The sequence below is a fragment of the Perca fluviatilis genome, chromosome 22 (genome assembly GCF_010015445.1).
Source record: "Perca fluviatilis chromosome 22, GENO_Pfluv_1.0, whole genome shotgun sequence".
Classification (NCBI taxonomy): domain Eukaryota; kingdom Metazoa; phylum Chordata; class Actinopteri; order Perciformes; family Percidae; genus Perca; species Perca fluviatilis.
Window position 1 is genome coordinate 16,940,107 of NC_053133.1, and position 26,487 is coordinate 16,966,593.

The following is a 26,487-nucleotide window of genomic DNA, read 5'->3' on the forward strand; positions in this document are numbered from 1 at the left end:
TAGGGTGGAGTTAGGGAGCCATCGGGGGTGGGGGTTGTCTTGTTTTTTGGGGGTTGTCATTGTGTGTGTGCAGGACCCTTTACACGATACAGTATTTGGGCACAATATTGGCACATTCTGTTAGTTATCGACAACCTATTTACTCTTTAATTCACTTCTACTCCTCACCTGGCTGTGTTGTGGTAAAGGTGGCAGGTCTGGACAGCACTGTGGCCTTTTTGGCAAGATGGACTGTCCCATAATTAAAGATTCCCAGCTTCAGTCCTAATAACAACCAGTGGTGTGTCTGTCACAACAACTATGAGTCCTGTCTGAAGAGCTTGACCTCAATCTGCCCAGTCATTGTAACTAACTTTTATACCATATGCAGTTTCTTGGTTAGCCTAGCGCACGTACATCCCAATGAAGAAGGAAACCATATGTATGCTACATTATAAATATTACACTAATGAAGCTAGTTCTTTTTATTAATATTAAGATCAGAAATGACAGCTGCTAAGAAAATATTTCAAAATTTCTGTCTCCCCAACAATATAAAATTGTTGGATTAGACACCCACTGTTTTTCCCCCATTCAGTTTTAGATATACGGTTCTGCATTTAAGCGCATTACTCTGTGTACTTTGCATATACTATACACCAGATAACTCTCCTCTCTTTTTGTTTGCAGTCAAATGTGTTTCACCCTCTTCTCAATACCAAAATGCCCACTGGACATGCCTTGTGGAGGTCTGCATATTTAAAGGTCCAAAGATTGTCCCCCATTGCGTCAGCTTTATTTTACTCACAAACCTGGCAAGAAAACATGGCAAAATATCAAGGAAGTGCCCGCCAAAATCAGTTACCGCAAGTTGAGCAGAATGCAGCTGTGTCCACCATTGAAGACTGTGGCCTTGCTCGGAGTAGAACCATGCTGTGTGTGTGTGTAGTGTGAAAGTCTGGCAAGATAAGAGCCTCAACTAAATTGTAAAAGGAAGCACAAACTCACAGTTGTTTACTGCCACACAAGGGAATTCTCAGCAATTAACCTACAACAGCAGGACGGATGTGCCCTCAATAACCCCTTATATTCTCCCGGTATCATCTTCCCTATAGCTTTGCAGGCAAATCCCAACTTCCCTTTATTACCTCAGTTTAGATTGTGCATCTAGTCAAATACGCTGGCCCTGGGCTCTGTGCTTTTTTTAATGCAAAGTTTTCGTGTGACTGTAGCAGGAAGCAGCAAATAAAATCCATGACAGGGACACTGATAAGGGCTGTGTTACCTGGCCAGAGAGATAAAATATGAGCTCCCTCAGTTGTCTCCATTCTCAGCTGGAGCTAAAATATACTTTATTTATGCAGGGTTGACCCTTAACCTTTGTTTGGAGCAAACTAGGTCACTTCCGACTGTGCACAGAACACATCCTGGGGCTTGCACCTGCACGAACATGGTTTTTTATTTTTTTTTATTTTATTTTTTTTCCTTAACGTGATATTGTAGCTGTGGATTCTGTCATTTTTGTATCTTTTTAAACTTTGAAGAGGAGTAAGCCGTTTGTGTTGGAGTGTGTATGTAAACTTCAAACCCAGGTTTTGTGGCTGCCTTATTTGGCTACATCTATGTGTAAAACATTATATATAGATGTTCTTGTCTTTTCGCAGTTCTCCCTCTTGAGTTATTAAGACTGCACAGAGGCATAACTAGACCGAGCCTTCGCGTACAGACAATCAGCTCTTAACACCCCGTCTGGAGTCTGTAGTTACCTACAGTGGTGGGACTAATAACAGGGTCTACCTGGAAGCAATTTGACGTTGGACTCTCAGCACTACCATGAAATTTGTCTGCACTCCTTGAGTCACGGACACTTATCAGTACCAATGTATCTGTGGTAAAGCAGATTCAGTGTGGCGTTGTGACAAATTAGTCACGTTCCTTGCTCAGAAAACACATACACACACACTATCCTCCCAGCACCGTCCTGGAGACTACACCCTGCCTTCCTGTATAATTTCATCCAGCTGACTTTTGATTATGCAAGCAATAGCTCAGCAAACGTAATCAGAAATAGAGTCACAACTTTGGTTGGCTCATGTTGTCTGGTATTAATGTCTGTCTCAGCTTTGCTCTGGTTTACATCATCAGTTAGGCCATAGCTCTGTGATAATAACAGTAATATTATAATAGCTTTGCAAGAACTAGCAAAATGGTGGACTGTTGCTTTCCACAAATAATGTATAGACAGACCAAGCTGTGAGTCTTCAAGCTACTTTCTGGTATCCTGGAAAGTTGGAAGAAGGTGTGATCTCACCACTGCCTCCACTGCTAGCTACACATTTGTTTCATACTACAGTTAGCATGCCAGGCTGCCAAGTGGAAATTCTTGTCCAGTAAGGCGATGGCCACAGGCCTGCCAAAGCTCAGCCTCCGGGCTCTATAACCCAGAAAAAGGCTAAAGGGCTCGGTAATCCCCCTTCTGTTAGCCTCAGGGCTGTTTAGAGATGCGAAGAGGTCGACTGCATGTAAAATAAAATTCAGCCTGTGGTCATTCCTTGTGTGACCGGCTGACATTTAGCCTGCAAACTGAAAGGAAAAGCTCATTCTCTGCTAGACCACAGTTGATAAGGTTTTAATAAATATGCCCTTCTAATCATCCCAGCTCTGTGCTGAAGTCAAATGGTCAGCTCAGTGGGATGCTTTGAGCGTGATGGGGTTTGGGAGGGGTGGCGAAGTGGACAGCGGGAACTAGAAGCTAGAGCATTTGCTGAAATGGGACAGAGTTGGGTATCCAGCTGCTGTGCAGGCAAGGCCGCAGGTGTCCGGGTAGCCGAGGTGATTAGCACATTGTGATTAGCAACAATGAAATGTGACTGAGCCTTATTTGTTCACAGTCTAAATGACGTCTGTAGTTCATTTCAATGTTAGGTAGCAGTACTTTGATAACTGAGTGTACATGTTTTAGTTTCCACAGGATTTATAGGCCCATGCCAAAACAGGTTTTCATCCCACTCCCGTTTTTTTTCTTTTTTTTTTTCTTTTTCTTTTCTCGACCACACCAGCATTGCTTTTTTTGTTTCCTCAGCACCTAGGCCTAATCCCCAAGAATGTATCTGGATTTAGAGTGTTCGGGGTTAGGCCACTGTAAATGTGGAAAAGGAATGATTTTAGCCCTTCTTACCGACCCTCCCTGTATTTCAGCACAACCCCTAATGCTCATTATGGCTGCCTGGTATTTGTCTGGGATTTTTACTCCTTCCTTACGTTTTCAGAGGTGTATTTTAATGGTGCGTTTGTGTTTTTTGTGTTTTCTGTTGAGACTTGTTCCACATCAGTAGGAGGGTGTGAAAAATGTGAATTCCAGGGACTTGGCTTTTGAGTAAAATTGTGACTTTTAAGTTTTAAATTATACCAAATGACCTAAATGCCAGTGTGCCTTCTAATTACTTTTCTGACCTAATTCACTGGACTTTATTTTAGTGTAGATGATGATGATGATTTCTCTGTAAACTCTTACACCTTTCCTTCATTATTTTCTCTAGGAATTGGGAAGGTGAAGAGCAGAAAGGGGGGAATGAGAGACACGGCCTCCAACGCAGACGCAGACATGTATGCAGATAACGGCGAGCGGCTGTATGACCTCAACCTTCCCGCCCTGGTCAAGTTCAGCTACACAGCTGAGCGCGAGGACGAGCTGTCTCTTGTGAAAGGCACGCGGGTGGTGGTGATGGAGAAGTGCAGCGACGGCTGGTGGCGCGGCAGCTACAACGGGCGCTCGGGCTGGTTTCCGTCCAACTACGTGACGGAGGACATGGATGGGACGGCGGGGGGAGGCGGCATGGGTGGGCTCGGAGACCCGGCTGGATCGCTAACGGAGAAGCTGGCCGCCGTGGTGAACAGCACCACAAATGGGAACCGAGTGCTGCACACGGTCCAGGCGCTCTACCCTTTCAGCTCGGGCAACGACGAGGAGCTGAACTTTGAGAAGGGCGAGGTGATGGAGGTGGTGGAGAAGCCCGAGAACGACCCAGAGTGGTGGAAGTGTCGCAAAGCAGACGGACAGCTGGGCTTGGTGCCTAAAAACTACGTCACTGTGCTGGACTCCAGCTCCCATAAACCCGGAGCGGGGCCTGCTGGGCCGCCCACACCTGACTGTGACTACATCTCGCCCTCAGGCACCGGGCGCTTCGCCGGAAAGGAGTGGTACTACGGAAAGGTGACGCGCCACCAGGCGGAGGTGGCCCTCAACCAGAGAGGCATAGAGGGGGACTTCCTCATCCGAGACAGCGAGTCATCGGTCAGTAGCCTCCACCTGCTTACCAAACCATCACTGATGTGTTGGACATGGTTTTCAGCATTAACACCGTGCGATTTGCGCTGTTTGAGACGAAAGTTGTCAGAAATGTGTTCAAATCTTTGGTTGTCGGTAGGGTTGGGTATCGTTTGGGTTTTTCCCGATACTGGTGCTAATTCGATACTTTTAAAATGATATATATATATATATATATATATATATATATATATATATATATAAAAAGGAGCACAAATTGACAGTTGGCGACATTAAAGAACGGCTTGTTTATTGCTAAGGCCATATGGTCAAAATTATATGATTGATTAATAATGTAATAACTTATAACAATGACTTATTTCACCAGTAAAGTTGGTGGTAAACGACAAAAACAAGCAACAGATGGGGAAAAAGGTATTTTACAATAACTTAAAATGCACCACAAGGCTGGTGAATTTCAAGTGAACGCACCGTCTGTTGTTTTTCCCATAACGGCAGCTGCAGTCAGACTGTGAATCCTCCACAGGGAAATACAGTCACACTTTACACCGCTTAACGTAAACTGTCAGCATTTTAACCATTGTGTTTAATCCAGTTACTAGCTAACGGTAACGTAGTGTCCCGTGCAGCGATGCTTCTGAAGAAAAAAAAAAAAAAAAGCCGCGTTTCGGTACCCAACCCTAGTCCTCGGTCCAAAAGGGTGGTCCTAGATTGCACTGTGAGACGCATCCACATACAGCTGAAATGGAGCTTTGGCGACTGTCTGAAATGTAGGACCAAATACAATGTGACTGCTGCTGTGAATGCTACAATATTGTCGCACAGTCTAAAGGCGCCTTTACTCAGGAGGTAGAACTGTTAAAAGCACTGTCTGAACATTTATGTATTATAACCTTGACTTTTCCTTTTCTTTTCACAGCCAAACGACTTCTCCATCTCCCTGAAGGCGCAGAGCAAGAACAAGCATTTCAAAGTGCAGCTGAAGGAAAGCCTTTACTGCATTGGACAGCGCAAGTTCAACTCCATGGAAGAGCTTGTTGAACACTACAAAAAGGCCCCCATCTTTACCAGTGAGCAGGGAGACAAACTGTACCTGATCAAGGCCCTGGCTGCCTCCTGATCCCTCTCTCTCTGTTGCACACATGCCCTTCCACACAGACACAGACATTACATTACCTGCATTCATATATACACACATACAGATACTTACGCCAGAACACACACTAACATTTAAAACTCCAAGCCTGAGGACTTAACACATCATCAGGACTTAAATGCCCGATTTGTGAGCATTCCAAGAGGAGGTATGGAAAAAGAATGGGAGAGACACGAAGGAATGGAAGGGGGAGACAAAAAGACTATGGACTCCTGAGAATTGACTACAGACCTCTTGGTCGCCTATTTTAAATTATCCAGATGTGTTAGGTCATAGGCAATGCCATGTATTTCCACCTTGATATCTATTAGAGTTGCATTTAGTTTCTTTTTTGTTTTTGTTGATAATATATAATCTTTTTAACTATTTTTTTTTTTTTTTATGTAATTTTAACTGTATCCAATACACAACCACCACCCGTATGAGTCATTTTTTAGATGTTAGCAAACTAGCCTACAGACATCTACATTTCAACTCATTTTTTGTGTCGTCTGTCTTAATTCGTTCTTTATGATTGTGGACACACTAATCCACAACGTCTGCTAACCGCTAATCATGAATAAAAACTAAGTGACCAAAATATATTTATTGATACAGTTCTGTTAGGATCATGGTGGTAGAGATTGGAATATCGTACTCGCACACATCTGTGTTTGGGAGGATTAGGAGGATTCCTCTTCTTGTTCAACGTCAAACTAGTTCAACTTTTCCTTTTGTACAACCAAACTGCTTGTCTCACATATTGCTGTATCCATATCATGTGAATGTTACAAAGCCGAGGCATCACAGGCAGCGCGGGGCTGACTTTGCACGTGTGCATGCAAACGGAGAAGTGTCCTCAAACCTTCACCGTTCACTCTCTCACTCTCCTAAAAGAGAGCTCGACAGTCCATGTGAGTGAGACTTCCTCGGACCACCATGCCCCCAGCCATTCCCCCCCCCCCCCACCCTTTAGCTGGAGTGTGACTGACAGCTGATGTGCCCTCCCAGTGTTGCCAAAGGGGATGTTTTTTTATTTATTTTTTTACAGTTGAGGAGGAAGAAGGGCAGCGGGGTGGGTGTATGTTGACAGCAGTACACACACACACACACACACACACACACACACACACACACACACACACACACACACACACACACACACACACACACACACACACACACACACACACACACACACACACACAATCTCTGTGGAGGTGGGAGGGGAACTGGAGCAGTCCAGAGGATGATGTCACTGCTCCTGAATAAGTGATCACTGGAGGGAAAGGAGGAGTTAAGGGGTCACCCAGGGGTGGTGTTTGTGCGGTTTCTGTGCATATACATCAAGCTAGGAGACAACCCTCGTCCTCCAGAAGGCACAAAGGATTTCCAGAAAACAATCCCTTACAGCTAAGTACTGATGAAAGAAGTGCTTGATGTTTTATCTGATATTTGGGCTAATTTGTCTTCCAAATATATGGTCAACGTCAAGTTGGAATACAGTTCATCTAAATGTTTTCCGCAGAACACATGGCTTATATTTACTGCGAATGGGTGTTTGTTGAGTGAAAATGGACCAAGTAGTGTTTGAATGTTAAAGAGGCAGCTAGCACCAGCGCCGGCAATCGGAGCAGCGTTGGCAGGGAGCTGCTCCAGCAGCGGGCTCAGGGAGAGGAGGATGACGATGATGATCACCATGCTTGTGATGAGTTCTCCAGCTGTAACCGGTTGGAGCTGAGCGCAGATGGAGGGAAAGAGAGAAGGGGAGGATTTCATAGAGAAGGAATGGAAAAATGGACCCTAAAAAACAAAAGCAGTGAAGTAGGATCTAGGGAGGAGACTTGGAGAATGTGTTCCACAGAATAGAGTGTCTGGATTACCGCTCCCAGTCGTATACAGCTGGGTAAACGAACGCAGGCCAACACTGATGTATCTTAGTAAAAAGAGTAAAGGAATTTGGATAGGAGAGCCTTTTCAATGTCTAATTAATCCAAGCATGAAAAAGTCAGTCATGCGACAAAGAACACAAAACATGGGTGTGAACCTTTTGTTTTTTTCTTTACTTCTTTAATCCATTACCCAGATGATTGACAGAGCTATTCATACAAGAGCTGTGAGTGTGTTTTCTCAGTTTTTTTTGGAGCTGTGAAATTATAAACAGTAAAACAATTACCTTTCAGTTTGATTAATGACGGGTTAAAAATGGCAAGTTCTAATTACGCACCTGCAGTACCAGTCATCAGTTAATTTAAGTGAGATTGTATCTTATTAAACAGTACAAAAACAACATTCCTCTTGTTTAATACCAAACATGGTTAAGATCACAATGTAAATCACAGGATTGTTTATTAGTATGGCTTGAGTGATTTTTGTTCATTTTGGGTCCCGAAATCTATAAAAGACAATTTGTGCCTGTATTCCCTTCATTTTCATTGATCCCCTCTTGGTTTCTGTGTTATCAGTGACCACATAAGTATTTGGGTGACAGGACTCCCTTCCTTCACCCAGTCCCTGGCTGTTGTGTTGGTGCCATGTCTTCTGACACTTTATGTGAGACAGTGTTTGCTTACAGTAATAACCAACTGTTTTCAACAACCCATTTTTATTTTTTTGTGTGATATTTCCTCCCCTTGACTTCCACTTCTAAAGAATCTGCAATATTACGCAGCATTAACGTGACAAACGCCAACGCTATGTGCCCCAGTTTGAAGGATTTAGGAGATTTTAATGTGCCTTCACAGCTTTCTGTCAACCAAAGGTTTAGTGTCCCCCCACCCTCCCAGCACCCCCCCACACACACACACACACTTGTCACCACTGCGTGCTATTTGGTTAAAGCTTTGCATGTGCATCAGTCTGATTAGTGAGCGATGTGTTGGGGGGGTGTCATCCTTAAGGGTATTTCCTCATTTATCTGTTGGCTGAAAATATTTTTATCACGCATAAAATGTCCATTAGGTGATATTGTGTGTAGTTTCAAGTGACCTTAACTTTGCTGATTTCATCACGTATAACTTCTTAAGTGAACATTGAATGCCTATGTGTACAGTATAAAATATGTGATGTTCATTCAGAAACATAACGCCCAGGTGTGATGTAATCATGACCTGAATCTCATGTATGAGCGCCTCAAGTTAACGGCATCCCATATTGTTGGTTGTGAAGAAACTGTCATGGTTTCCCAGGAAATAGGTTTTTTTTTTTTTTTTTTTCATGTCTGTATGCATTTCATATAAGACTAGTTTAAGACATTCACTTTGCAGTTTAGCCACTTAAATATGTATAAAAGAAATCATCAATACTTAAGTGTTTAACTTGATATTCAAATACACAACTACAATATCTCCCTGCATAGATATTGTTATAAATTGGGATTTTTTTTTTTTTCTTCATTTTACACCAATGGAGGCCGCATGAGCAGAGCCTTGTAGCTGTACAGAAATGGTTTTAAATCTGCTTAAAAAAAGACACTGGAGTCAGTTGTGACAGATATTATCAAGAGATCTTTTATCAAACTATTTTTCATGATCCATAACTACAGTGCAGCGGGACAACTCTTTGTTTCTCGACTGCTGAAGCAAGCCTAATAATCTTGAATCTCCCGATTGATTTCTTGATAATATCCAGAACAAATGACCCGTGTTTCAACTTTGGTGCTTTTGTGCTGCTTCTCGGTGTTCTTTGTCTCACAAAGCTTTTTTTTTTTTTCTGTATGAGAGAGAGAGAGTGAAGAAAACAGATCCATGCTGTGGAATGATAAAAGGCAGTGCTGTGAAATTTAATGTCATGCTCTTAATACTGTTTTTATGGAGGGGAGATCGTCTTCAGGTGTAATAATTTAGAAGAGTTTATTAGAGTGTTCAAAAGACGTAATAAACAGCATAAAAATGATGTGATAATGATGTGTTGTTTTTAACCGTCACAATGTTTGATTGAATTAATTGTTAAATGTTGGTACTTCTACTTTTCTTTTTTACTGGATTACAAAACACAGCATTTGACAAAATGTTTTATGGACTAGGCCGAGTGTTTGTCTACAAGTCCAAACTATTGGACAACTAGGTAGATTTTTCTTCTCTGTCTTTAGCTTAGCTATAACGTGATTTATAATGCAGTTTATAGTGGGACATTATCATTATCTGATAGGCAGCAGATGATTCATGCATGAGGACAGCGGTGTTAGTTTTGTGTGATGCATGTACGCCACTTGGTGGCCGTTTGTATCATTACACTTGCTGGCACCACCCAGGCCAATCCCAAAAGAGGCCTTCAACTAAACACCATCCCATCTTGGTCAACTTTATTTCAAATCACTCTTGAAGAATGATTCTCTGATTGTAATGTTTTAAAACTAAAATGCTCTTTTCATTCACATCGTTCTCTGTTTAAATCTTAAGAAGGGTGGGGGTTGTTCAAACACGCCCATTAATTACATGAATCAACCTCGCTGTCGAAGTAGCACGCAGGAACTCATGGCGCATGTGAAACAAAGTGGGCTTGTGTGGTTGTTACGTAACTTTGGGGTGAGTCGAGCCAAATCTCACCACGGCCTTACAGTAGCTGACCTCTTTGTTTGTTCCGGCGTCGGCCACAACAGAACAGCAGGAGCCTTCTCTTGAGCTCGACCAGCTTTGGTCCTCATGCCAGTGCGGCCCCAAAAGATTCCCACGAGGCAAAACATTACAAGTATCAGGGGGGAAAAAGCTCTAAGGGGACTAAGGGCTGGGTACCGAATGTAATCCTTTTGAGTCACCGACCGCATTGCCTCTCAAGTATCGAGTATCGAAAAATGCCTCGTCATTCAAAACCCAATTTCAGTACCTTTAGGAGTAAAGCTCATCAGCGTCAGTGAGCCATGAGCGTGCAGCATGCTTCTACCAAGATCAAATAATGTTCGTGATTGGCTGTCTAACGTTACACGTCGTAGAGGCACGCAGGAAAAACTCTACGTCATGCACAGAGACGAGGCTCATGTAGTAGGAGTTGAAAAATAAAAAGATTTAATGTGAAATGTGATTTATTTTTGTTTCATAAAATTGGTATAGGAAAAAAATATTGTTAAGGAACTGGTATCGAAGTCACAGTATCAGTATCGAAAATGATTGAATACCCAGCCCTAAAGGGGACAAACATAATACCACAATAAGCAATAACCATGCAGTATTTATATCTATGAGTATGTCATAGCCTCACTGATATCCAACACAGTTGTTACAACTTATCATGCAATACATCTGTACGGATAACGTTATGGTTCTTGTAAGACATGCAATAAGCAAAGTGCAATAATTAACTTTGAGTTTATAAAAAAACAACTATGTTTTAAGGCTTGATCAGTGAATGATTTAAAGTGCTGAGGAAAGATATACGTAGCAGAGAGTCCTCTTCAGAGCAAGTCTGTACATTTGTGTAGCGCTACATAGTTGAATAATATGCTGCTATACGAAACGGAGGGAGCTTGTACGGGAACAGCCCCTCTTTTTAGAAGTAGAAGAAGTCGGATAAGGCGGCAGGCAGATGGGTCATCAGCTGAAGTCTGATCCACCAGTGGGGCTCCATGGGGTTGTATCGTGTGTACGGACGCTTGGATATGATGGCATCAGTGATGTCATCCAGAACAGGGGACACATCCTTCTGTCCGCTGTTGCAGTAAGAGCGCATCAGAGCCATGTGTTGCTCAAAGTGGGCTTTCCCATAATCCTCCTTCACATGCGAGGGCGCCTCAGTCCACAGCTTATTGGCCGTGCTGGCCACAACGTCTCGGGTCAGGATGCCGGTGGCCACAATGAAGTTCCCCGGCTCGATTATGGACACTTTAACTCCCCAGGTCTTCATCTCATAGCGAAGGCAATCAGAAAATGCTTCCACACCATATTTCGATACACAGTAAGGTGACCGCAGGGCATTTCCCATCCTCGCATACATGCTGGCCAGGTTGACAACACGGCCTGCAGGGATAAAGGTAACAGAGATGTCGTCAGGCTTTTGTACTCTATCTGAGAACATTTCTCTTTACAACAAATGCTGAATTAGATGAATAGTATGATGCAGTGACAATTGAATGCAGCACCACCAGTAATAAAGACGTAATAGGAAATGAACAATTATATTGTTGTATTTCTTTTTATTTACCATTTTATACTGTTTTATTTTTCATTCTAGATTTGTATTACTGTCTATTGTGTTTTTCATTTCAGCACTTTTTAACTATGTTAAGAAAAGTGCTATACAAATAAAGTTATTAATATTCAAGATTTATTTTCACATTATGGAGAAAGGCTTTCAATTTGTCTTTCAATTTCAAGCTTGTTTGCATTGTTAGCATTCGTCACAGAAATCATTGGACACAAATTACTTGGTCGGCTGCGCCGTTTTCTTTCAAAGATTAAATTCTATACATTCACAAAGAAAAGCTCCTTTTTGGACACGATTGAACGCTGTGTTTATGTGTTACAAAGTGACGATGTGTTATCTTCCAGCCCCCTGACCTTTGGCCCTGCGGATTAACGGCAGAACAGCTTTGGTGACCCTGATGGTGCCCCAGAGGTTCACCTCCGACACCTGCTTGTAGGTTTCCATGGCGGTGAACTCTACTTCTCCAAACGTGGACACACCGGCGTTGTTCACCACAGCCCACAGACCTGGATCATGACCCGTGACCGATTGTCACAGAGGAAAAAAATGAACAGTGAATGAATAGACACACTAATCTCTTTCATCGAAATTTAGTTAAATACTTGTGAATTATTTACAGTACCACTTCCTGAGTCCTTCAGGTTGTCTTTGATATATTCTGCAGCCTGGTCCACCTGCTCCTCGCTGCAGACATCCAGCTGGACTACCTTCATGCGATCTGAATGAAATTCTTCTAGTTCCTTTGCACCCTCTCCACCTTTATCCTGTAATGATGACATGTCTCCTCAGTAACACCAACTCATGACATGAAGACAAAATGCATCAATTGAATCCAAAAGCTTTGGAAAATGCATTCAAAAAAAATTGGGTTACACTTTACTTGAAGGTATCTACATAAGAGTGATATGACACTGCCATGAACGTGTCATAGACATTATAAACAAGTCATAAACGTTTATGACATAACGCTTCTTTCATTAAAGGTCCCATGACATGCTGCTCTTATATAGACCTTAGTGGTCCCCTAATACTGTATCTGAAGTCTCTTTCCCGAAATTCAGCCTTGGTGCAGAATTACAGCCACTATAGCCAGTCCCACAATGAGCTTTCTGTAGTATGTGCCATTCCTGAGAGGGGCAAGGTGGAGGGTGGGGGTGTGGCCTTGACCAACTGCCACTTTGCTCGTTTGAAAGCCATGATGTCTCTCTCTCATGGGTGGGCCAAATTCTCTGGGCGGGCAATGCAGAGAAAGGGGAGGTAATTCCAGGTCGGCCCATCTGAGCTTTCATTTTCTCAAAGGCAGAGCAGGATACCCAGGGCTCGGTTTACACCTATCACCATTTCTAGCCACTGGGGGACCATAGGCAGGCTGGGGGAACTCATATTAATGTTAAAAAACCTCATAAAGTGAAATTTTCATGCCATGGGACCTTTAAGTGTCATTCGGTTTTTGTCATGACAAGTTAGGGTTAGGGTTAGGGTTACGGTTAGGGTTCATGTGTCATGACAGTGTCACGTGTTCATGACAGTGTCATGTCACTCTTATGTAGATACCTTCAAGTAAAGTGTTACCAAAAATTGTAGTTACTTAATGCATTATTCAAGCTCAGAGAATCCTCTTTTGTCTTGCACTGATACAGCGTAAATAAAGGCCGTAGAGTTGCATGGGTACCCTTCTGAACAGTTTCAGTAGAAGAGTAGTTACTGTATGTATTGCCCATACCTTGAAAAGACATCCAGCAAAGACTGTGAAGCCAAGCTTGTGCAGATGTTTGGCAAGGGCATGACCAAATCCACTGTCGCAACCTGTAACAAACACAGCTTTCCCCTTCACCTGCAGGGAGGGGCAAAATATAGTAAGGCTTTTGTCACTTTCCCCCAAGAAACACATAAAGCCATAGAGATTTACAAAAGGAAAATAGCTAGCATGCCTTAATACATAATGTGTATAATGTAATAACATAAAAATCCACAAATAAATCAGTCGGTCACTTTTGTTATTTATGTACAAAACAGCACCAATTCATCATTTACTAGCTGATCTCCTATACTATGACTTTTTATTACTTTTTCGTCGTACTATACTGTGACTTTTTATGATACGCTATACTATTCTTTATCGACAGACTATGCTATGACTTTTTATGACACACTATACTATTCTTTATCGACAGACTATGCTATGACTTTTTATGACATACTATACTATGACTTTTTTCGACAGACAACTCTGTTTTTTGACGTACTATACCATGACTTTCATGACATACTATACTATGACGTTTTAATAAAGTTTTGTATCAACATAATATACTATGAGTTTTTTCAAATGAGACTTTTTCAGAATAATACTATGACTTTTTTTGTGACTCTTTTCGACATACTATAATGATAATTTTGACATACTACACTTTGACATTTCTTTTGACATACTATACTATACTGACTTTTACTTAATATTACTTTTTTCAACATACTTTACTATGATTTTTTCGACAGACTATGCTATGACTTTTTACGACATACAATACGTTTTTTACGACAATTTTACGTTTTTCGATATGCTATAGTATTATTATGGGGGGGGGGGGTTTACAGACATATCCAAAATCATATGTGACTATGTTGAATTGAGAAAAAGAAAAAGAAAAAAGAAAGAGATAAGAAAAAACATCATATTCATGAATAGAACAACTCTGATAAATAGAGTTCACAACAATGATTGGCTAGCTGTTGTCCCTGGTCCAAAACATGATAGGACATGAGGAGGAGTTCCAAGCTTGTACAGTCGCTGGTCGCACCTTATTGAGTCGCGCAGTTGTATATTCAAGGCTGGTAAACCCTGCGAATACCATTTTGATACTATCACTTTTTGTAACTTTTTTTCGACATATTATACTATAACTTTTTTCAACATGCTATACTATGACTTTTTTATAACTTTTTTCGACATATTATACTATGACTTTTTTCAACATGCTATACTATGACTTTTTTATAACTTTTTTCGACATACTATACTGTGAGTTTTTTCAACATGCTATACTATGACTTTTTTTTGACATACTATACTATGACTTTTTTGTGACTTTTTACAACATACTATACTGTGACTTTTTTTTATTACATTTTTCGACATACTATATATACTATGACTTTTTTCGACATACTATACTATGACTTTTACGACTTGTTTTTTGATTTTCTATGCTATGCTACTATACTATGACTTTTTCCGACTTTTTTCAACATCCAATACTATGACTTTTTGACTTTTTCCGACATACTGTAAAATGACTTTTTTTGACATACCATAGTATGACTTCTTTGAACATACAATGCTATGACTTTATTTTCAACTTTGTTAGACTTACTATACTATGACTTTTTTTACTTTTTCCGACATACTAGGACTTTTTTTCTGCTTATTTCAACATACTATACTAGGACTTTTTGTGACTTTTTTCGACGTACTATACTAGGACTTTTTTGGGCTTTTTGCGACATGCAATACTATGACTTATTTTACTTTTTTCGACATTCTATACTATGACTTTTTTTTTGATTTTCTATGCTACGACGTTTTTTATGACTTTTCAACATTCTATACTGACTTTTTCCACCGCATCTGTGTCTGTTTGCCGGTTTGAACAACAAATGTTAGAACAAACAATTAAAGTGAGAGCTCAGGAATAGCTCACTGAGGTAAACTGCTAACTCAAATGATACTTAATCTGAGGTGGAAGGATCAAACCCTGTTCATGTCTTGTGAGATTTTCATCTTCTATCTTCAGTAATGTGAACGATAAATACAACATTTAACCACTGTACTTCAGTTTCATAAATAGCTCTGTAAGGTAATGAAGATTTAAGGTTCAGAGTTCAATTCTTTTAAAGGAGCAGTGAATATTAAGGGCTAACACTGGAAGGGAAGAAGTCAAAGAAGCATGACAGATCCGATAGCTTAGTGTGGTGGAATGGTAGTTGGAAGACCACACTGGTTCTGGGTTCAAATCTTATAAGTTGTACTATGACCTTTTTTTGACATACTATACAATGACTTTTTTGTGACTTTTTGCGACATGCTATACTATGACTTCTTTCCACATACTATACTATGACTTTTTCCAACTTTTTTCAACATACTAAACTAGACATTTTGACTTTTTCCGACATACTATAAAATTACTTTTTGTGACTTTTTTCGACATACTGTACTATTACTATTTTGTGACTTTTTTTGACATACTATAGTATAGTATGTCGAAAAAAGTCATTGTATAGTATGTCGAAATAAGCCAAAAAAAGTCATGGTATAGTATGTCGGAAAAAGAAAAAAAAGTCATATAATTTAATGTCGAAAGAAGTCTAGTATGTATATCGAGAAAAAGTCTCAAAAAGTCACTAGTATATCGAATAAATCAAAAAGTCATAGTATGAATTATCGAAAAAGTCAAAAAAACATCATAGTATAGTATGTCGAAATAAGCCGAAAAAAGTCATAGTATAGTATGTCGATGTTGATTATTTCGACATATTATAATATGACTTTTTAGTGACTTTTTTCGACATACTATACTATGACTTCTTTCGACATACTATACTATGACTTTTTTTGGCTTATTTCAAAATACTACACCATGACTTTTTGTGACTTTTTTCGACATACTATACTATGACTTTTTTTCAGGCTTATTTTGACATATATACTATCACTTTCTTGTGACTTTTTTCGACATACTATACAATGACTTTTTTCGACATACTATACTATGACTTTTTTCGGCATACTATACTATTACTTTTTGCACGTTTTTCAACATACTATACTATTACTTTTTTCAACATGCTATACTACGACTTTTTTGTGACTTTTTGGCGCGCACATACTATACTATTACTTTTTCGGCTTATTTCGACATACTATACTATGACGCGTTTTGTGACCTTTATACTCAAATACTATACCATGACGCTTTTGGCTTATTTCGACATACTATACTATGACTTTTTCAACATACTATACTATGACTTTTTTCGGCTTATTTCGACATACTATACTATGACTTTTTTAGACATACTATACTATGACTTTTTTTGGCTTATTTCGACATACTATACTATGACGTTTTTGTGACTTTTTCCGAAATACTATACCATGACGTTTTTTGGCTTATTTCGACATACTATACTATGACTTTTTTCAACATACTATACTCCAGGCTTTCGCTTATTTCGACATACTATACTATGACTTTTTAGACATACTATACAATGACTTTTTCGTACATACTATACTATGACTTTTTCGGCATACTATACTATTACTTTTTTTTGACTTTTTTCAACATACTATACTATTACTTTTTTCAACATGCTATACTATGACTTTTTAGTGACTTTTTTCGACATACTATACTATGACTTTTGTCGGCTTATTTCAACATACTATACTATGACGTTTTTGTGACTTTTTCCGTCTTTTATGTGACTTTTTTTGACATACTATACTATGACTTTTTCCGACATACTATACTATGACTTTATACTATGACTTTTTTCGACATACTATACTATGACTTTTTCAACATACTATACTATGACTTTTTCCGACATACTATACTATGACTTTTTTGTGACTTTTTACCACATACTATACTGTGACTTTTTATTACATTTTTGACATACTATACTATGCCTTTTATGTGACTTTTTTCGACATACTATACTATGACTTTTTTTGACGTTTTTCAACATACTATACTATGACTTTTTTCAACATGCTATACTACGACTTTTTTGTGACTTTTGTCGACATACTATACTATGACTTTTTTCGGCTTATTTCGACATACTAAACTATAACGTTTTTGTGACTTTTTCCGACATACTATACTATGACTATTTTTGGCTTATTTCGACATACTATACTATTACTTTTTTTGACATACTATACTATGACTTTTTTTGACTTATTTCGACATACTATACAATGACTTTTTTCGACATACTATACTATGACTTTTTTCGGCTTATTTCGTCATACTATACTATGATGTTTTTGTGACTTAATATTACGTAACTTTATGACTTTTATGACTTTTTTAACATACTATACTACGACTTTTTGTGACTTTTGTCGACATACTATACTATGACTTTTTTGGCTTATTTCGACATACTATACTATGACTTTTTTCGACATACTATACTATGACTTTTTTTGGCTTATTTCGACATATAATATGACTTTTTAGTGACTTTTTTCGACATACTATACTATGACTTCTTTCGACATACTATACCATGACTTTTTGTGACTTTTTTCAACATACTATACTATGACTTTTTCAACATACTATACTATGACTTTTTCCGACATACTATACTATGACTTTTTTGTGACTTTTTACCACATACTATATACTGTGACTTTTTATTACATTTTTGACATACTATACTATGCCTTTTATGTGACTTTTTTCGACATACTATACTATGACTTTTTTTGACGTTTTTCAACATACTATACTATGACTTTTTTCAACATGCTATACTACGACTTTTTTGTGACTTTTGTCGACATACTATACTATGACTTTTTTGGCTTATTTCGACATACTATACTATGACTTTTTTCGACATACTATACTATGACTTTTTTTGGCTTATTTCGACATATAATATGACTTTTTAGTAACTTTTTTCGACATACTATACTATGACTTTTTCCGACATACTATACCATGACTTTTTTTGGCTTATTTCGACATACTATACTATGACTTTTTAGTGACTTTTTTCGACATACTATACTATGACTTTTTTTGGCTTATTTCGACATACGATACAATGACTTTTTTCGACATACTATACTATGACTTTTTTGGCTTATTTCGACATACTATACTATGACTTTTTTCGACATACTATACTATGACTTTTTTTGGCTTATTTCGACATATAATATGACTTTTTAGTAACTTTTTTCGACATACTATACTATGACTTTTTCCGACATACTATACCATGACTTTTTTTGGCTTATTTCGACATACTATACTATGACTTTTTAGTGACTTTTTTCGACATACTATACTATGACTTTTTTTGGCTTATTTCGACATACGATACAATGACTTTTTTCGACATACTATACTATGACTTTTTTCGGCATACTATACTATTACTTTTTTTTGACGTTTTTCAACATACTATACTATGACTTTTTAGTGACTTTTTTCGACACACTATACTATGACTTTTTAGTGACTTTTTGCGACACACTATACTATGACTTTTTAGTGACTTTTTTCGACATACTATACTATGACTTCTTTCGACATACTATACTATGACTTTTTTTGGCTTATTTCAAAATACTACACCGTGACTTTTTGTAACTTTTTTCGACATACTATACTATGACTTTTTTTCAGGCTTATTTTGACATATATACTATCACTTTCTTGTGACTTTTTTCGACATACTATACAATGACTTTTTTCGACATACTATACTATGACTTTATACTATGACTTTTTCCACATACTATACTATGACTTTTTCCGACATACTATGACTTTTTTCATGGTTTATTTTGACATATATACTATCACTTTCTTGTGACTTTTTACGACATACTATACTGTGACTTTTTTTTTTTTTACATACTATACTATCTTTATAATTTTGACATACTATACTATGACTTTTTTTGTGACTTTTTCAACATACTACACCTGACTTTTGTGGCTTTTTAACATACTATACTATGACTTTTTTCGGCTTATTTTGACATACTATACTATCACTTTTTGTGACTTTTTCGACATACTAATACAATGACTTTTTTCGACATACTATACTATGACTTTACTCACTATGACTTTTTCCACATACATATACTATGACTTTTCGACAATACCTTTTTATGGTTTTATTTTGACATATATACTATCACTTTCTTGTGACTTTTACGACATACTAACTATACTTTTTTTTTTTTTTTCATTTTGACCATACTATACTATGACTTTTATTACATTTTGACATACTATACTATACCTTTTTATGTGACTTTTTTCGACATACTATACTACTATGACTTTTTCGGACGTTTTCAACATACTATACTATGTTTTTTTCAACATACTTATACCTCGACTTTTTGTGACTTTTGTTGACATACTATACTATGACTTTTTTAACGTCTGTACCTATACTATATCGCGTTTTATGACTTTTCAGACATACTATACTATGACTTTTTTTGGCTTATTTCGACATACTATACAATGACTTTTTTCGACATACTATACTATGACTTTTTCGACATACTATACTATTACTTTTTGGACGTTTTCAAATACTATACTATTACTTTTTTCAACGCACATGCTATACTTTTTTGTGACTTTTTATACGAAATACTATACTATTACTTTTGACATTCGACATACTTATGACTTTTTGGACATACTATACTATTACTTTTGCCCCTTATTTCGACATACTATACTATGACGCTTTTTGTGACCTTTCCGGAATACTATACCATGACGTTTTTGGCTTATTTCGACATACTATCCTATCTTTTCAACATACTATACTATGACTTTTTCCGCTTATTTCGGCATACTATTACTATGACTTTTTGACATACTATACTATGACTTTTTGGCTTATTTCGACATACTATACTATTGTGACTTTTTCACATACTATACTATGACTTTTTCGACATACTATACTACTACGATTTTTTGTTTTTTTCGATACACTATACTATGACTTTTCTATTTAGAATACTATACTATCCGTTTTATGACTTTTTTGGCTTATTTCGAATACTAATACTATGACTTTTTTGACATACCATTACGACCATACTATACTATGACTTTTTCGGCATACTATACTATTACTTTTTGACTTTTTTCAACATACTATACTATTACTTTTTCAACATGCTATACTGACTTTTTTGTTGACTTTTTTATCGGCATACTATACTATGACTTTGGCGGCTTATTTCAACATACTATACTATGACGTTTTGTGACTTTTCACTAATACCATAACCGTTGTAGTATTACTCGATATACTATACTATGACTTTTTTGGCTTATTCGACATACTACACCATGACTTTTTGTGACTTTTTTTTCAACATACTATACTAGACTTCTTTCGACATTAAATTATATGACTTTTTTTTTCATTTTTCAACATACTATACTATGACTTTTTTCGACATACTATACTGTCTTTTATGTGACTTTTTTTGACATACTATACTATGACTTTTTTGTGACTTTTTTCGACATACTATACTATGATTTTTTTCGGCATACTATACTATTACTTTTTTTTGACGTTTTTCAACATACTATACTATTACTTTTTTCAACATGCTATACTACGACTTTTTTGTGACTTTTGTCGACATACTATACTATTACTTTTTTCGGCTTATTTCGACATACTATACTATGACGTTTTTGTGACCTTTTCCGAAATACTATACCATGACACTTTTGGCTTATTTCGACATACTCACTATGACTTTTTTCAACATACTATACTATGACTTTTTTCGCTTATTTCGACATACTATACTATGACTTTTTTAGACATACTATACTATGACTTTTTTCGGCTTATTTCGACATACTATACTATGACGTTTTTGTGACCTTTTCCGAAATACTATACCATGACGTTTTTTGGCTTATTTCGACATACTATACTATGACTTTTTTCAACATACTATACTATGACTTTTTTCGGCTTATTTCGACATACTATACTATGACTTTTTTAGACATACTATACTATGACTTTTTTCGGCTTATTTCGACATACTATACAATGACTTTTTTCAACATACTATACTATGACTTTTTTCAACATGCTATACTACGACTTTTTTGTGACTTTTGTCGACATACTATACTATGACTTTTTTCGGCTTATTTCGACATACTATACTATAACGTTTTTATGACTTTTTTGGCTTATTTCGACATACTATACTATGACTTTTTTTGGCTTATTTCGACATACTATACAATGACTTTTTTCGACATACTATACTATGACTTTTTTCGGCATACTATACTATTACTTTTTTTTGACGTTTTTCAACATACTATACTATTACTTTTTTCAACATGCTATACTACGACTTTTTTGTGACTTTTGTCGACATACTATACTATTACTTTTTTCGGCTTATTTCGACATACTATACTATGACGTTTTTGTGACCTTTTCCGAAATACTATACCATGACGTTTTTTGGCTTATTTCGACATACTATACTATGACTTTTTTCAACATACTATACTATGACTTTTTTCGGCTTATTTCGACATACTATACTATGACTTTTTTAGACATACTATACTATGACTTTTTTAGACATACTATACTATTACTTTTTTTGGCTTATTTCGACATACTATACTATGACGTTTTTGTGACTTTTTCCGAAATACTATACCATGACGTTTTTTGGCTTATTTCGACATACTATACTATGACTTTTTTCAACATACTATACTATGACTTTTTTCGGCTTATTTCGACATACTATACTATGACTTTTTTAGACATACTATACAATGACTTTTTTCGACATACTATACTATGACTTTTTTCGGCATACTATACTATTACTTTTTTTTGACTTTTTTCAACATACTATACTATTACTTTTTTCAACATGCTATACTATGACTTTTTAGTGACTTTTTTCGACATACTATACTATGACTTTTGTCGGCTTATTTCAACATACTATACTATGACGTTTTTGTGACTTTTTCCGAAATACTATACCATGACGTTTTTTGGCATATTTCGACATACTATACTATGACTTTTTTTGGCTTATTTCGACATACTACACCATGACTTTTTGTGACTTTTTTCAACATACTATACTAGATTTCTTTCGACATTAAATTATATGACTTTTTTTTTCATTTTTCAACATACTATACTATGACTTTTTTCGACATACTATACTGTCTTTTATGTGACTTTTTTTGACATACTATACTATGACTTTTTTGTGACTTTTTTCGACATACTATACTATTACTTTTTTCGACATACTATACTATGACTTTTTTTGTGACTTTTTACGACATACTATACTGTGACTTCTTTTTTTTTTACATTTTTGACATACTATACTATGACTTTTTATTACATTTTTGACATACTATACTATGCCGTTTATGTGACTTTTTGCAACATACTATACCATGACTTTTTTTGGCTTATTTCGACATACTATACTATGACTTTTTAGTGTCTTTTTCCGACATACTATACTATGACTTTTTAGTGTCTTTTTCCGACATACTATACTATGACTTTTTTCGACTTATTTCGACATACTATACTATAACTTTTTTGTGACTTTTTTCGACATACTATACCATGACTTTTTTCGACATACTATACTATGACTTTTTTGTGACTTTTTCCGACATACTATACTATGACTTCTTTCAACATACTATACCATGACTTTTTTCGACATACTATAATATGACTTTTTAGTGACTTTTTTCGACATACTATACTATGACTTCTTTCGACATACAATGCTATGACTTTTAGTGTCTTTTTTCGACATACTATACTATGACTTTTTTTGGCTTATTTCGACATACTACACCATGACTTTTTTGTGACTTTTTTTGACATACTATACTATGACTTTTTTGTGACTTTTTTCGACATACTATACTATTACTTTTTTCGACATACTATACTATGACTTTTTTTGTGACTTTTTACGACATACTATACTGTGACTTCTTTTTTTTTTACATTTTTGACATACTATACTATGACTTTTTATTACATTTTTGACATACTATACTATGCCGTTTATGTGACTTTTTGCAACATACTATACCATGACTTTTTTTGGCTTATTTCGACATACTATACTATGACTTTTTAGTGTCTTTTTCCGACATACTATACTATGACTTTTTAGTGTCTTTTTCCGACATACTATACTATGACTTTTTTCGACTTATTTCGACATACTATACTATAACTTTTTTGTGACTTTTTTCGACATACTATACCATGACTTTTTTCGACATACTATACTATGACTTTTTTGTGACTTTTTCCGACATACTATACTATGACTTCTTTCAACATACTATACCATGACTTTTTTCGACATACTATACCATGACTTTTTTTGGCTTATTTCGACATACTATAATATGACTTTTTAGTGACTTTTTTCGACATACTATACTATGACTTCTTTCGACATACAATGCTATGACTTTTAGTGTCTTTTTTCGACATACTATACTATGACTTTTTTTGGCTTATTTCGACATACTACACCATGACTTTTTTGTGACTTTTTTCGACATACTATACTAGACTTCTTTCGACATTAAATTATATGACTTTTTTTTGTTTGTTTTTTCGACATACTATGACTTCTTTCGACATACAATGCTATGACTTTTTTGTGACTTTTTCCGACATACTATACCATGACTTTTTTCGACATACTATACTATGACTTTTTCCGACATAAAAAAAAAAGTAAAATCAACACAGGATTTGAGTGCTGATGCCTACCATGAATAAATCACAATGGCAGGTGACAGTATGACTTTTTATAAAATTTTTGACATACTATACTATGCCTTTTATGTGACTTTTTTCGACATACTATACTATGACTTTTTGCGACATACTATACTGTGACTCTTTTAATGACGATTCGACATTCTATACTATAACTTTTATGACTTTTTTTTTGATTTTCTATGCTTTGACTTTTTTATGACGTTTCAACATTCTATACTGACTTTTTCCACTGCATCTTTGTCTGTTTGCCGGTTTGAACAACAAATGTTAGAACAAACAATTAAGGAGAGAACTCAGGAATAGCTCACTGAGGTAAGCTGCTGAATCAAATGATACTTAATCTGAGGTGGAAGGATCAAACCCTGTTCATGTCTTGTGAGATTTTCATCTTCTATCTTCAGTAATGTGAACGATAAATACAACATTTAACCACTGTACTTCAGTTTCATAAATAGCTCAGCAAGATAATGTAATGAAGCTTTGAGGTTCAGGGTTCAACACTTTTAAAGGAGCAGTGAATATTAAGGGCTAACACTGGAAGGGAAGAAGTCAAAGAAGCATGACAGATCAGATAGCTTAGTGTGGTGGAAAGGTATTTGGAAGACCACACTGTTTCTGGATTCAAATTTTTCCGACATACTATACTATGACTTTTTTCGACATACTTTGCTATGACTTTTTTCAGCTTATTTTGACTATGACTTTTTTATGACTTTTTTCGACATACAATTCTATGAATTCTTTTCAACTTTTTTCAACATACAATACTATGACTTTTTTCCCATTTTTTTGACATACTATACTATAGCGTTTTTATAACAGATACTATGACTTGTAATAAAATGAAAATATTCCACAATGGAATATCAAAGAAATTACAAGGATTGTCTATTACATTTTAATGACTATGACTTTCATGACATTTTTATGACATTCTATACTATGACTTTTTATGGCATTTTCATGGCATACTATTATTTATGAAATTTTTATGACAGCCTACTATTATGAAACTGTATTCGACATTTATTTTGGCATAGGCTACAGCGTTGTTACAGAAGGCATTCGTTCATTTTTTCATCTGTCGGAACTACGTGATATATTAAACTGATGCTGTGACATTTGCATCCCTATGGATCATATTTGGACATCAATTGATTTTCGTGATGGAAATAACAGCCCATACTGTAACATTATAACGTTACCTCCACCAATCCTCTAGGAATTCGAGGCGTCGCCACGTACAACACAAAAAGTAAATACAGCACAACTATGCACTCGGTTACACTCGTCTCCGGTAATCCCAACATCCTCATCGCTACGTTCAGTAAAGCAGGTAGTCCAAAACCCAACACAACCGTCAGAAACACTGAAAATGACACCAGAAGCGACACTCGGAACACGGAGAGCGGGGCCATCTTGACAGAATGGTGTGTTTACGGCACGCCCCCTGAATGAGATCACCGTAAATCCCCGGGGCTGCGTGCTTTCAGTTAACAGACATTTCGGTCAAATATTAGTTATTAGAAAGTAACCGGTAACGTTAGAAAACTTCTAGGTGTTCAGTATCTGTTTACGAACGTGTTATTAAGACTTGTGTCGTGTCAGTTAACTCCCGTTATTCATTTTTGTTTTAAGCTTGTAGCTAGCAGTTAACTAAAGTTATCTGTGAACAAGTTAATGGACTTTATCATTTCTTACATCCACAAGCTTCGGCAAACAAAACTGAGTCCGGTCCTGGTCCGTCAACGGGACTCATGCGAAACCGGAAGTACAGAGGGGAGAACATTCTTACCTTTATATAAACCCCTTTGGATTCTAACACGTTCCTCAATTTTCTCTCTGGGACGTCTTTAATGCATGGTCTAAAGATAGCTCAATGTACTTAGTAGAAAAAAAATGTGTGCCTGTGCCAACAATATATTCGTGTCTGTGTGCTTAAAAATAAGTTACTCATGTAGGCCTACCATTTTATAGTACGAGCTGCCTTCATTAAAAAAACAACCTGGTAACGTTAATTTTATTACATTTCCCACATACTGAGCGACCTCACTTAAGGTACAGTATGCACAAATATTATACTGCAGCTCATTTAGAGGGAGCAGCTTGAGTGTCAGAACTGGTTTGGTATGCACACCAAATTAAATATATGCCTCTGAAGTCATTAAACCTATTTGTGCACACCTACAGTCACTGGTACACCCACATATAGGCTCTGAGCATGTGTGTATTTCAGGCCCCACTGGGGAAATCAATAAAAAGTATAGAAATTAATTATTTATATATGAACATTCACTCC

The 26,487-nt window shown here is 36.7% G+C and overlaps 2 protein-coding genes across 4 annotated transcripts in view; one reads left to right on the forward strand and one right to left on the reverse strand.

Annotated features, from left to right (window-relative positions):
* nck1b (NCK adaptor protein 1b) overlaps positions 1–6,003 on the forward strand; it is a 28,344-nt gene extending 22,341 nt beyond the window's left edge. For all 3 annotated transcript variants that reach the window (XM_039790091.1, XM_039790092.1, XM_039790093.1), the window contains 2 exons: positions 3,519–4,273; positions 5,187–6,003. In XM_039790091.1, coding sequence (XP_039646025.1) covers positions 3,519–4,273; positions 5,187–5,387 — 956 coding nt within the window. In that variant the 3' untranslated portion in view covers positions 5,388–6,003. The remainder of the gene's footprint in view (positions 1–3,518; positions 4,274–5,186) is intronic.
* A 4,545-nt stretch (positions 6,004–10,548) lies between these two features.
* On the reverse strand, positions 10,549–25,633 carry bdh1 (3-hydroxybutyrate dehydrogenase, type 1). Its single transcript, XM_039790094.1, has 5 exons — positions 25,394–25,633; positions 13,264–13,374; positions 12,163–12,304; positions 11,894–12,046; positions 10,549–11,353 (listed from the first exon to the last, which is right to left on the reverse strand). Exons 1-5 carry the CDS (start codon positions 25,604–25,606, stop codon positions 10,887–10,889), a joined length of 1,086 nt encoding a protein of 361 aa, XP_039646028.1. The 5' UTR covers positions 25,607–25,633; the 3' UTR covers positions 10,549–10,886.
* Positions 25,634–26,487: the final 854 nt, after the last annotated feature.